This window comes from Seriola lalandi, unplaced genomic scaffold (genome assembly GCF_002814215.2).
Source record: "Seriola lalandi dorsalis isolate HSWRI2012SDOR001 ecotype SW California unplaced genomic scaffold, Sedor1 jcf7180002054519, whole genome shotgun sequence".
Taxonomy (NCBI): Eukaryota; Metazoa; Chordata; class Actinopteri; order Carangiformes; family Carangidae; genus Seriola; species Seriola lalandi.
In genome coordinates this window covers 3,091,581-3,103,665 of record NW_019525072.1, presented here as the reverse complement: position 1 = coordinate 3,103,665, position 12,085 = coordinate 3,091,581, and the positions used below count along the sequence as shown (strand labels likewise).

At 40.0% G+C, this 12,085-nt stretch overlaps 1 protein-coding gene across 2 annotated transcripts in view; it reads left to right on the top strand.

Annotated features, from left to right (window-relative positions):
• Positions 1-7,726, top strand: part of ppp1caa (protein phosphatase 1, catalytic subunit, alpha isozyme a) — a 9,340-nt gene extending 1,614 nt beyond the window's left edge. For both annotated transcript variants that reach the window (XM_023413887.2, XM_023413888.2), the window contains exons 3-8: positions 4,528-4,659; positions 4,905-5,135; positions 5,232-5,336; positions 5,424-5,647; positions 6,361-6,495; positions 6,813-7,726. In XM_023413887.2, coding sequence (XP_023269655.1) covers positions 4,528-4,659; positions 4,905-5,135; positions 5,232-5,336; positions 5,424-5,647; positions 6,361-6,495; positions 6,813-6,929 — 944 coding nt within the window. In that variant the 3' untranslated portion in view covers positions 6,930-7,726. The remainder of the gene's footprint in view (positions 1-4,527; positions 4,660-4,904; positions 5,136-5,231; positions 5,337-5,423; positions 5,648-6,360; positions 6,496-6,812) is intronic.
• Positions 7,727-12,085: the final 4,359 nt, after the last annotated feature.

The window sequence follows — 12,085 nt, the reverse complement described above, 5'->3', positions numbered from 1 at the left end:
ACTGGCTTTATGTTTTTTGATTAATGCATTGGTTTCTTCCATCGGACAGGTGATGCTGTAGGCTGAGATTACTTTTATTTCAGCTGTGAAAAAAGAGACATCCCCTGTCTGAAAAAATACTGATATTAGTTAGAGAATTTGAGAGCGACTGTGTGACAACAGTCTTGAAGTCAGTTTTTTTTGTTTCTTTTGGCTTTAAAAAAAAAAAAAAATTAACCACATTTGTTGCCCTTTCCCCAGGGGGGGATTCTCAGTTACTTGGGTGGACTGCCCTGTGTTGTGCTTACTGTTTTGCAGTTGCATTGTGAAGGATCTAATTACAATTTGCAGCCACAACCTCCCCCAGAGTGACTTGTTAATGAGGTGTACAAACAAAGATGCTGTGATTGGCACATGCTCACTGTAATACTGTGTAAAACTGCTTGTTTGTGTTCTGATTTTTGAAGCAAGATATGAACTGCTTACATTATATCTGGTTGCTACAAAGCAGTGTCATGTGGCCCTGTTAAAAAAAAATCCCTGTAGATTAGAATAGCTTTTATGTTGTGACTATAAAACATATTTTGTGTGAATTATTCAAGTGCTAAGCAAATGATCTGGAATTGTTTTGATGTGAGACTTTAAGGTAGATATGGAGTGTTTGGTAATCTTTGTTGGCCCTACAAGTCCAACACGAACTGTTTTAAATGTCCGAATGCCCACTGTATACAGCATGTGGAGACATTTGTGATGGTTGGAGTTGTGTGTATGAGGGAAAACAGGGCCTTTTTATCTCCACATCCACATGATGATTGTGTAACAGGAGCCCTGAGGACATCAAACAGAAGCATAAATTTCCTCAGATCCAACTGTACAGTTCATCTAAAGAGCACAAGAAATAAGGTTGTGACCTCTGTAGTTGTCCTTGTGAGGCAGGTGCACTGGGCGTGGAAATAATGCCTGTTTCACACGTACACTTATATGTGTTTACCCCTGTGGAACTGTTGTATGGAAACATCTTTGTTTCGCTGTTCTCAAGGAGCAACATCATGTGTTTTGGTTAGGGGTCAAAATTGCGCCTTTAGTCTCAGCATTAGAAGGTGTTTTGGCCAGTAAATGAGGAATGTTGCATACAGAGAATTTTCCCAGGCTGTTATTAAATGTGTAAAACCTTAGCCCTCTGTTTGTTTACTTTCTGAAATATAGGCCTGTATGGTTGGTCTAAGCTGAGCTGGTGGAGGTGATTGGGATTATTCACAAATATGCATGTGCAGCCATAGTCTCTCCTTGGAGTTTGACTTTGACTGTGGATCCTGCTGTAGTGTTTTATACATGGATTGTTATACTCAGGCTGTGATAAGGTTGTCTGCCAAACACAAAAGAAGACAAACAAGCCTGATAGTGGCAGTATTTATATCCTCTTATGTAACTCACTTGACCTTTTTTGTCGGCATTTGTGGTTTTATTGCTGAGAATAACCACCTGCCGGTTAATATTACTGCTGTGTTTATCTACTCTGTTTAAGACCACAATAAACTCAAGAATAGCTGGCTCGCTGCAGGTGCTGTGTCAAAAGATTGATAAATTATCCCACACCAGCTCAGTGATCTGTGTGGGTATGAAGGTACCCCTCCTGCTTGATGACTGTGTTTCTAGACCAAACCAATTAAATGTGTTTGGATAATGAGAAGTTTCAATTGGATTATTTACGTAGATCTAGAGTGAACTCTGGGAGTGTGTGTTGTTAATAGCATGTCTGGAGAGCGTGACATCACATAAGCCCAGGCAGAACACTCAGCATTGAATCAGGAGTGCTGGACCAAACCAACTGTTGAGTCCAGCAGTCCTGACACCCCGGCTGTGTTTCTGTTGTGCTGGTCCAGCTCTTTGTTTTCTGCCCCCTGATCAGTGCAGTGGAAAGCCTTTTGTCTGTACCCCACATGATAAGCTCACTGTTGCCCACTGGCTATGTGGCTAACTTTGGAGTAAGCTCTGTCAGGGCTTAGCCTTCTGTAATCCAGGTTTAAAGTGACAAGCAGCACTGCAGTATTTATACCTGCTTTCACTGTTTAGGACCTTGCTTTTAGTTGTCACATCAGGATAGTGCCATTATTCTACATCCATTTGTTGATTTCTACCCTCACCCTCCCTCTCAAAGTGCTTTGCAAGCACTATTAAAACTGGATTAGTTTCACTGAGAGATGGTCTGTAACTAAGAGTCAGGTACTCTGTATGTAACAACAATTCACAAGAAGTACAGTGATTTCCTGCAGCTAGGGCTCATCATTCGGTCAACAAACATCATCTGTACCCTCGTTTCTATATGTGTACAAGCAAATGCTAGTAGTCAGCAATTATTTTTCGCCACTATGTCTGACACAGTTTATCAGAAGTTGCCATAGAAGAGTTGACTTGCAGCAAGCAAACTATTTACATTTAATTGAATCGTCCTTGTCTCAATGATGGGGTGTCTGGGGTGTATGTTAATTGTAATAAATGCAGTCATAATTTAAGATACAACTACAAGTTAATTTGGTCTTTTGCAGAACTGATGTTTTGTGTTCAAAGTACCTGCTCTGATACATTAAGTCAAGTGCTTTGTATTCACAGAGAAACTTCCTGACCAGTCACTGGAAAATTGTCTGATCAGTCACATAAATAGTTATTTTGAGCATGTCGAGATTGATGGCCTTCTCGGCACAGCTGTCATTGAAGACAAATGCATTAATAAAACAGCATTTTGTGCACTGATGTTGAATCCTTCCATTTGAATGCTGCTCTGGTGGCATTAGTATAGTTATTTTGGTTCATGAGATTAAACTAAAAGTAGGATACATTTGAAACAGGTTCTAGTTAATTGCTCAATAGTTCTGGAGTAAAAGTGGTGGTAGTTCAACTGGCATATCTCGTTTATTGGATGGATAACAATAACTGATAGAAACGTTGACTAAGTATCTATCACTTCAGACATGATTCTGCCACTTTGACTTTGCATTGGCTTTTGCCAGTAGTAGGAAGTACAACAACAGGGTAGTAAATCGAATCTATTTTTGATGTTTGGATAGAGCTATAGTTGCTGTTGTTATTATCTATCCTTGATGTGTGTTACTTTGCTTGTTTGGCATTTAAAGGTGAAAGCATTTGTCTATTTGTTTGTTAACTGGCACCTGACAACTTTTTAATCATATTTCATCAACATATTAAAGAGCTCTGTTCACACCCAGCTTGAAAATACTTGTCACTGAGACGTTTGGAGGCAGTACTGTCACCATTATATGTAAATTACCCCAGCCTGTGTAGAGTTTGTTTGGTGGGAACAAGACTCGTCATGAGTTGCTTGTATAGTTTGTGTTGGGAGCTGCTTTTGTATTAAGCAGAACATGTAGGAATGGGGGCGTGATTGATTCTGTCAGTGATACAAACAAACCAGATTCCAAATTCCATCAGAAGCAGTCTTGCATAAGGCCACAGTGCACACAAATAGCCCCAAGGCATCACGTCCAAAACCTAAGGTTGGCATGTTAATGGGCAAATATTTTGATCTGAATTATGAGCAGTAGTTCCAGTTTGATATAAAGCATTTGAAACTGAGAGATTACAACTTTTTTCTATTTTTTTCATGGGAAATGTTCTGTTTCTGTCATTGACGTCGTGCTCCTACCCTTTCTAGTGTTTGAACCATGAAATCACACATTTGCTGTGATATGTCATTTTTAAGACAAATAGTCTGTCAGAAAAATAAATAGCGTTTCTTGTTCAAGACTCTATCATGATTTGTGTTTGTGTGGTAAAAGTGAAGGAGCATGACAGGGATGGACTTGACAGACCGGCTGAATTCTTCAGATGGTATCAGTGGAAGCAGCAGGATGACAGGGACAGAATGTTACCTTCACTACTACATGATGAACACACTTAATATTTGATTTAATTTTATGTTGTATACTGTATTGTGGCTTTTATTTTTGACCTGAAACAGTGTTATTACAGCCCATGGTGTGCCGTTCTTTGTTTCTCAACAGTGCACATTAAGACAGTCCTAATTACGTGTTTGCAGTGTCTTTTCTGCAGCTACATTGGCTAGAAGGGGGAAGTGGGTTTCACATCTTTCTTCTAGCTTGGGTTTTAACTGCCACTTAAGCAGAAAGACTCGCTTTTGAGGCTGACAACGTCAGACTATTTTCCACTGATCAGGTTTTCTCAAATGGTGCATCCCCTTGCATATTACGCAGGCTCATCTTGTGTTGTGGTTTAGTAAGCATCAAAGGTGAATCTTGTGTTCATAGCTTATTAATTCCAACATTTAGAGCACAGCATTACCTCTGCAAGATGTGGTTACCTGCTAAAGTGGCTGTTAGAGTGGACCGCAAACAGAATTTTCCAGCATTTGGCTGGTGGGAGGTGTTAACTTTCCAGTCTGGTGGTCCCAGGATCACATTTCATGGCTGTTCTTTATGTCAGTCTTTCTTACAGCACTGAGCAATAGGTGTGTCTCTGTGGTGTGATTGTGTCTCCAGTAAAATGTCTGTCCCTTTTATCTCCTGTTTTCAGTCAAGGGATCTCGGCCAGGGAAGAATGTCCAGCTGACAGAAGGCGAGATCCGTGGCCTTTGCCTCAAGTCCCGTGAAATCTTCCTGAGTCAGCCAATACTGCTTGAACTAGAGGCTCCCCTCAAAATCTGTGGTGAGTTTTAATGGATGTAGCGGCCAGTGGGTTTCACTGAAGCATTAAGACCAAGCATAAGAGGCTGTACTGTTGTCTGACTCTGATGCAAGACAAGATAGTTTTGTTCATGATTGTCTAGACATAGACTGGACTCAACTGAGACTAGCACTTGTTAGGTGTGGGACTCTTCATGTAAAAGCAGCTACACCCAGTAGCAGTGAAAGTAGGGTGTTTAAATTGCACTTCTCTGCTGCCCTCTGCAGGCGATGTCCATGGTCAGTACTATGATCTGCTCCGGCTGTTTGAATATGGAGGCTTCCCCCCAGAAAGCAACTACCTGTTCCTGGGTGACTATGTAGACAGAGGGAAGCAGTCACTGGAGACTATATGCCTGCTCCTTGCCTACAAGATTAAATACCCAGAGAACTTTTTCCTGCTGCGTGGCAACCATGAATGCGCCTCCATTAATCGAATCTACGGCTTCTATGATGAGTGTAAGTGCCCAGAACCTGTTAATGGGGGAAAAAAAACAACATACATTTGCGTTCCTGACATTCACTAAATTCTCATTTCTCCTCTTTTGTTTGCAGGTAAGCGACGGTATAATATTAAGCTGTGGAAGACCTTCACAGATTGCTTCAACTGTTTACCTGTGGCTGCCATTGTAGATGAGAAAATCTTCTGCTGTCATGGAGGTAGGTCGGCCTTGTTAAATATAAGATCTAATGCCCACGTGAGATTAACCAGACTAAGTGTTTGTTCTCTGCATGTCCTCTGTCCAGGCCTCTCTCCTGATCTCCAGTCAATGGAGCAGATCCGCAGAGTAATGCGACCCACAGACGTGCCTGACCAGGGTTTGTTGTGTGACCTGCTGTGGGCCGACCCAGACAAAGATGTGCTAGGCTGGGGTGAAAACGACCGTGGTGTCTCCTTCACATTCGGGGCAGATGTGGTGGCCAAATTTTTGCACAAACACGACATGGACCTAATATGCAGGGCACATCAGGTAATGTTTACTAGTTATTGTGTACAGATTAAAAGCCAGGAGGCTTTGTGCCCCTGCTAACTGAAGCTGTGGGTGTCTTTGTCCTCTGTGATTTTTCTCACGCAATCCATTAAAATCTACCTTCTTATAGTTGTGATTGACACTGTCAGAGGTATTAATTTTACAATGTATTGATTATTGAGGTTGTAGTTTGCCTTGTTGTTTAACAGGACTCCATTATATTGAGAGGTGTTTCTAATATTTTGCATGATAGGGGAAGAATATTAGAAACACATTTCAAAATAACACAAAATAGTTGAATGAATGCCTCTCTGACAGTGTCCGAAACTGAACATTATAATCTTCCTAAATGCGGAATTTGTGGCAGATCTGTTTTCATTAGATACAGGTGTACCTAATTAAATGGCCTGGGAATGTGCTTAAATTCAACATATTCAAACTAAAATTGCAGATTTTTTTTAGATTTATTTTTAGTATTAAAAAAACAAAAAAGGCAGATGATTACTACAAAGTTACTAATATAAAATATTCTGAATAACCATTCATGCCAATAAGCTGTACAGTGACATTTAGTGCTATTTAAGATCTAGTTCTCCTATTAAACGACCTGAAAATCAGAACATACCAGCAACTGACTGACCCTTTTTTTCTCTCTTGCTTATGTATTTTGATACTGTGTTTTAGAATATTGATTTCCTCATCTCTGTCCTCAGGTGGTAGAAGACGGTTATGAGTTTTTTGCAAAGAGGCAGCTCGTCACCTTATTCTCGGCTCCCAACTACTGTGGAGAGTTTGACAACGCTGGTGCCATGATGAGCGTGGATGAGACGCTCATGTGCTCCTTCCAGGTGTGTGTGGGTATATGGGTATATGGGCTGGGACATGAATGCTGGGTGGCTTTGTTGTTGTGTGAATATGTGTGGCTGTGAAAACAAATCTCCCCTTTGGACAATAAATGCTCATCTTATCTTAAAATGGAGCCTGTGTTAGTAATTTTCATTTTGTAATGAAAATAATTTGCTTTTGTCCATTTGACTTGATCTAGTTTACCTTTTATTGTGCAACATAAATAACCAAAAACCAGTGTATCTCTACTGTGAATCACTATGAGTTTAGTATTTATTTCTGTACCTTTTAAGTGGGAACTTCTCTGTCTCTCTCACAGATTCTGAAGCCAGCAGATAAGAAATTGTATCCTTATGGTGGAGGGGGAGGAATGGGATCTGGGAGACCGGTTACCCCGCCGCGAAATTCAGCCAAGGCCGCCAAGGCCAAGAAATAACACCCGCTGGGTGCCCCTCCAACAACCTGCCACCCCCTGTCGGCCCAACACTCTTTTTTCCTCTACCTCCCAAACTTGTTTCTCCCTCGTCACCAAACGGCAACAAAGCAAACAAGTGTCCAGGGTTCAATCATGTTTTTTCTCTCTGAAACAATTTTTAACTGTTTGTTTGGCTGTTTGCGTGTAATTTTTGTGTGTGAATGTGTATAAAAAGTGAGAATGACACAGAGGGAACAGCTGTATTCTGTATGTATGATTTTTTTTTTTTTCTCCTTCTTCCTGCTGTACCCTCTGTTCTGTTTTCCTGTCATGTTGTTGAGATGGGTCCGAGCTTATCCGTGATGTAAATTCAAACCTGGGTGCAGGGGGGGAGGGGAAGGGGAAGGGGGGTGTGAGAGAGAGGAGCCTTGGCTGTTTATGTTAAGGCCCTGCACTGTTTAATGCTAAACACAAGCTTTTGCTGTGTGATGGGTGGGGAGGGAGCCAGGGAGGGGTGAAGTTGCACGGTCAAACGGTAACGGCACATACCACACACTGGGTGCACAGGTGGATACATGTGCAGGTGAATCCTTGAATGAAATGGATTCACAATGAGACATGTTTTTTTTTTTTTTTTTTCTCTCTCTCTTTCCCTTTTGAAAACCAATGATTTGAGAACAGTCATGGATGTGAAATAGTTTTGCTTCTTTTGTAGATACATGGAACCAACATGGTTTGATTTTTTTTTTTTTTTCTTTCTCCCTTTGGTTTTTAGTTCACTGAAAGTTAAGATGAATAAAAATAACAATTTATTTGAATTATGCCATCATGCTGATCACTTTGTGTTTGCCATTGCTTTGTCCTGTCTGTCAGCGACCTTTGCCGTGCACAGTGGCTGCTCTTGTCTGTGAGAGTGGATTGATGATGCAGCAGCTTGTCCTATGAATGAGGCTCACAAAAATCCAATTTTTGGCCCAGTTTACTTACTTTTAAAACAACAGGGCATTCACATGTTGATTCAGTGTGGTCTTGCTAAAGATGACATTTGCTGGAAATGTATAAACTGTAGGAAAAGCTGGTTTCAGAACCAGACGTTACCTGTTTGATCACAAAAAAAACCATCTTCATTAGGAAACTCTTCAATGCCAATGGTCCTTTTCCCAAGTGATTGTTGGATGATCATGAGCACTTAGATTTTAGCAGGAATACAAAAGGGAGCGAGGGGTTCTGTCGCTGAGCCTCTGTTGCTTGTTGCCCTATGTATATTATGGGAGATCTGTAAGATGACACCGCTCAGTATAATCCAACATCATAATGTGCGGTTAATATGTTCCACAATATGTCTGGCATTTAATCTACGTTGAACTTTAACACAGCACTTTATACTGGAAGAAGCCTACTGAGGAGAAAGTGGCTTGAAGGGTTTCCATATATTTTTGTTGTGAACTATCAAAGCGAGATGAGATGATGAATCATTGCTCTGACCTTTCCAGTTCAAAGTGCTCCAGTCAAGTCCACTTCATTTGAATCCATGAGAAAAAAAAACCCAGCAGAGACTGGGCTTATTTAGATATAAACCCCCATGTAATGGGGTTGTGTGCGAGCTAAACCTGGGAAAATGAGAGCTGAAGAGGCAGCCCTTTAAACCTGATCTGAAAATCTGAGCACAACATCCTTTTACTGACAAAACATGGTGATATACTGAAGATAGTCATATACAGCAAATTCCTAATGAGATATAGCTTAAAGTTTTGGTTTTAATTCCCAGATAAACAGCCACTGCTGTATAGCAATAAGTGAATATTTTTGATGCTGCTTATGTAGAGTGCTTGCATTGCTTTTGACTGTAATCATCATTCTCAGTTGCTGGAAGTATGTTCTACTTTGCTTTCAGCAACTTGCTGTTGAAAAAAGCATAAGCCATAGACAGAATCAAATCATTTACATATAAGATATTATCAAAGTGGATCCACTGAGAACTGAGCCCTCAAACAACAGTTTCCACAGTCGAATTCAGATTCAAACAGACATTTTTGCATGTTTCTGTAAGTTTTTTTTAAATAGGAATAATCTCTTTTTGTAACTTCATGTCACATATTGGCCATTTTGCATCCCCTTTACTGTATATTAAGTTCAGCTGGCATACAGGGTGTCCCCAGTGAAAGCAGTCCATAGTTCAGCGCAGGCTGTTGCAACTGGTGAAAAAATATTTATTTCTACAGTGTTTCAGGGTCTCTCACCTCACGTCTCCTAATAACCCCCCCCCTCCACACACACACACACACACACACACCCTACATAATTGGTGTGTCTGGTATTGATAGTCTGCTGTCCGTCTTCATTCTTCAGCCCTCTGTCCAAGTATGAACACATGCAACTGCAGCGCTCCAGACTGCTGCAAAGCCAGTACACATTGGTCAAGTTGAGTGTAGTGCATTAGCACACACTCAAGCAGAGGGGTGGGGAAGCTGGAATCTACCCCACCTTTCTCCCTCCATTTTCTCAGCCAGAGGTTTTCAACTCAGTACCTCAGAAAATAAATGTTTTTCTTTTTCTTCTTCTTTTTATTGAAATCAATGTAAGTAATGTAAGTAATCAAAACATAAGAAATCCTGCTATGCTTTCTAACATAGACTAATTTGCATACGCCGCAACTCATAACTGCATCAGGTATTGTGTAAGGGGCGAGGCAGGTGAAGAAAACATCATTGGACTCGTGCGCTCATGTTCAATTCACATCCAGTAAGGTCCAACTCAGGAAGTGATGTTTAAATTAAATGGTGGTATGATTCATATACTAATAGAAATACATGCATAAACACCATTATTCCACGATATGTACAAGTCCGATGACTCTCAGTGGCTAAATTAAAACATTTTAAATGAGCTGAGCCCAACCTTGACAGTGTGGTTAGTCCATTGGAGGAACAAGGTTCAGTGTGATCTGCTCCTTTGAAGGTTATTTCTTTTGATTTGTAAATTATACAGATCCACCTTTTGTGGATAAAGCTGATATGATATAGAATGAAATCTGAAAATGTACAGAAATGTATGGTATTAAAGTCTAATAGGATCATTAAAGGTTTATACAAGGCTTGAGTGTTATGATGTTGTGGAGATGATCTCAAATTGTGGGGTGAGATTGTCTTTAACAATGCAAAACATTTAAGTGACTAATATAGCAGTAAAAAACATGGAACTTATAGATCTGTCATCTGAATAAATGGTCCAATAAAGGCCTCTTCCATTCCCATTTCCATAGCTGTATAAACCTCTGCTTAATTTTTTTTGTTTTAATTGTTACTCTATATTTACTGTTGTTATTACCTCTAAGAATCTGCTCTTTAATCACTTTTTGGTTCATATTGTTTTTACTGACAAATTTAATGCTAGATACTGCGAGCTTCTTAGTGTTTTTAATCTATCAGGGATGTTTTGCACCATGCACTGTCGCTGGGTAGATCTGAAATTATTAGATTATTACAATTAAGAAAAAAAAAAAACAAGAAACAGCACCAGAAGTTAACAGTATTTTTTATTTGTTTTTCATTTGTTTTCAAATCAAATCACAAATTGTCTCTGTTACAAGGTAGAAATAAAATATAGAATTTGTACATTTGTGTCTGGTTTTCTTTTCAGATGTGACTAATCAGTAAATATAACATTTCACTTTCACTACAAAAGTCACAATAACCTGTTGGCAAAGGCTTGCCCTTGCACGTCACTGGGAGAATAGTAATTGTTTCACTTTTATTTTTGCCTTGAGACATTTTTCATCCCCTTCTTTTGCAGAGGCCTCAACTCTCTGACAATATGTGTGTGCATTATTTATGTATTAGATGTCACCTGGCTCAGACTCTTTACCAAATCAAAAAGAGCCAATTGATATTCAATGCTCAGTGTGAATTGGTTTGTGAGGAAAAACAGTCTCTCCCCATTTATGTTGCCAGCCTCCTCCTTCCTCTTCTGATATGAAATTGTTGCTGGAGCTTGAGTCTGGCAGCGCAGTATGCTTCCGTCTCTGTGCCCAGTCTTTATCTCTTCCTTTTTTCTTATCTTTTATGGTTTTCTGTCGCTCGTTGATATAAGAAGCCTAAATGCTGTGAGAAACTCTCAGTGGCAATGAGCCAAAACAAAAATTCTCTTTCATTTCATGCAGCACATCACCAGTTTTATGTGTTCATACGACAAAATGATAACAAATATAGTTACAAAATTGAAGCTTGGGATCAGGCAATAAGAAAAATATTGAAAGGTGTGCATGTCCTCTATAGATGGTATCTGCTATGTTAGTATACTAAATGGGAGCCATAATCTCAAAGAGCACTAGTTTCTGATGAAACACCTGATGGATCTGCAACATTCATATCAGATGGCTGAGTGATGACTGTGGTGTCTGACTGTCCTGCAGATTAATGATGATGCAGCCTGATGTTCCTCCACTGTCAGCTCATGCATCATACTGCTGATTCATGAATGAGACTCATGTATGAGTTTTCCCCAGACAGCAACATCACATCCTGTGCTTGCAGTGCTCCTAACTCCTAAACAAACAAACAAAAAATTACTAGACAATGATGATGTGTTTGCTGTGGTAAGGGTTCTTAAGGGAGCAACTTTTGCTCTAAGGAAGTGAAAGACTCATCGCTGCCTGTGACCATTATTATCCGTGGTTATTACTTGTGTAAAATACCACAAGTTGTGCCTCAGTGGTGACAGAGAGATGGGTCCTTTCCCCTTTAAGTCCTTGGAGATTGCAGTTGCTGGGAGCTTGAATGCCTTGACACCCTGTAAAATATGCAGTAGCATTTGGCTTGTTCACCAGTTGAAACCTGCCCACAGAATGGGAGGCTGCTGCTGCTGCTTGTGGCGGTGGGGGTGCAGATTGGCTTCTTGACTTCCAAGACATTTTGAGACTCCAGATGAGTTGTTGGACGAAATCAAAATTTTCAACCTCTCTTTAAAATTAATTAATGTATATGGTTACATTATTTTGTGGGTGGAGTAGATTTAAGTGTATGGTGGTAATGCAAACCCTTAGATAACAAATTCTAAATATTCTTTAAGAAAACATTTACACAAAATATTTACAAAAAGGGATTAGTCAATGATGAAAGGATCTCTCAAGTGGACTTTGACAACCCAGATTCTAAAGGTGAATTTCTTACTCAAACACA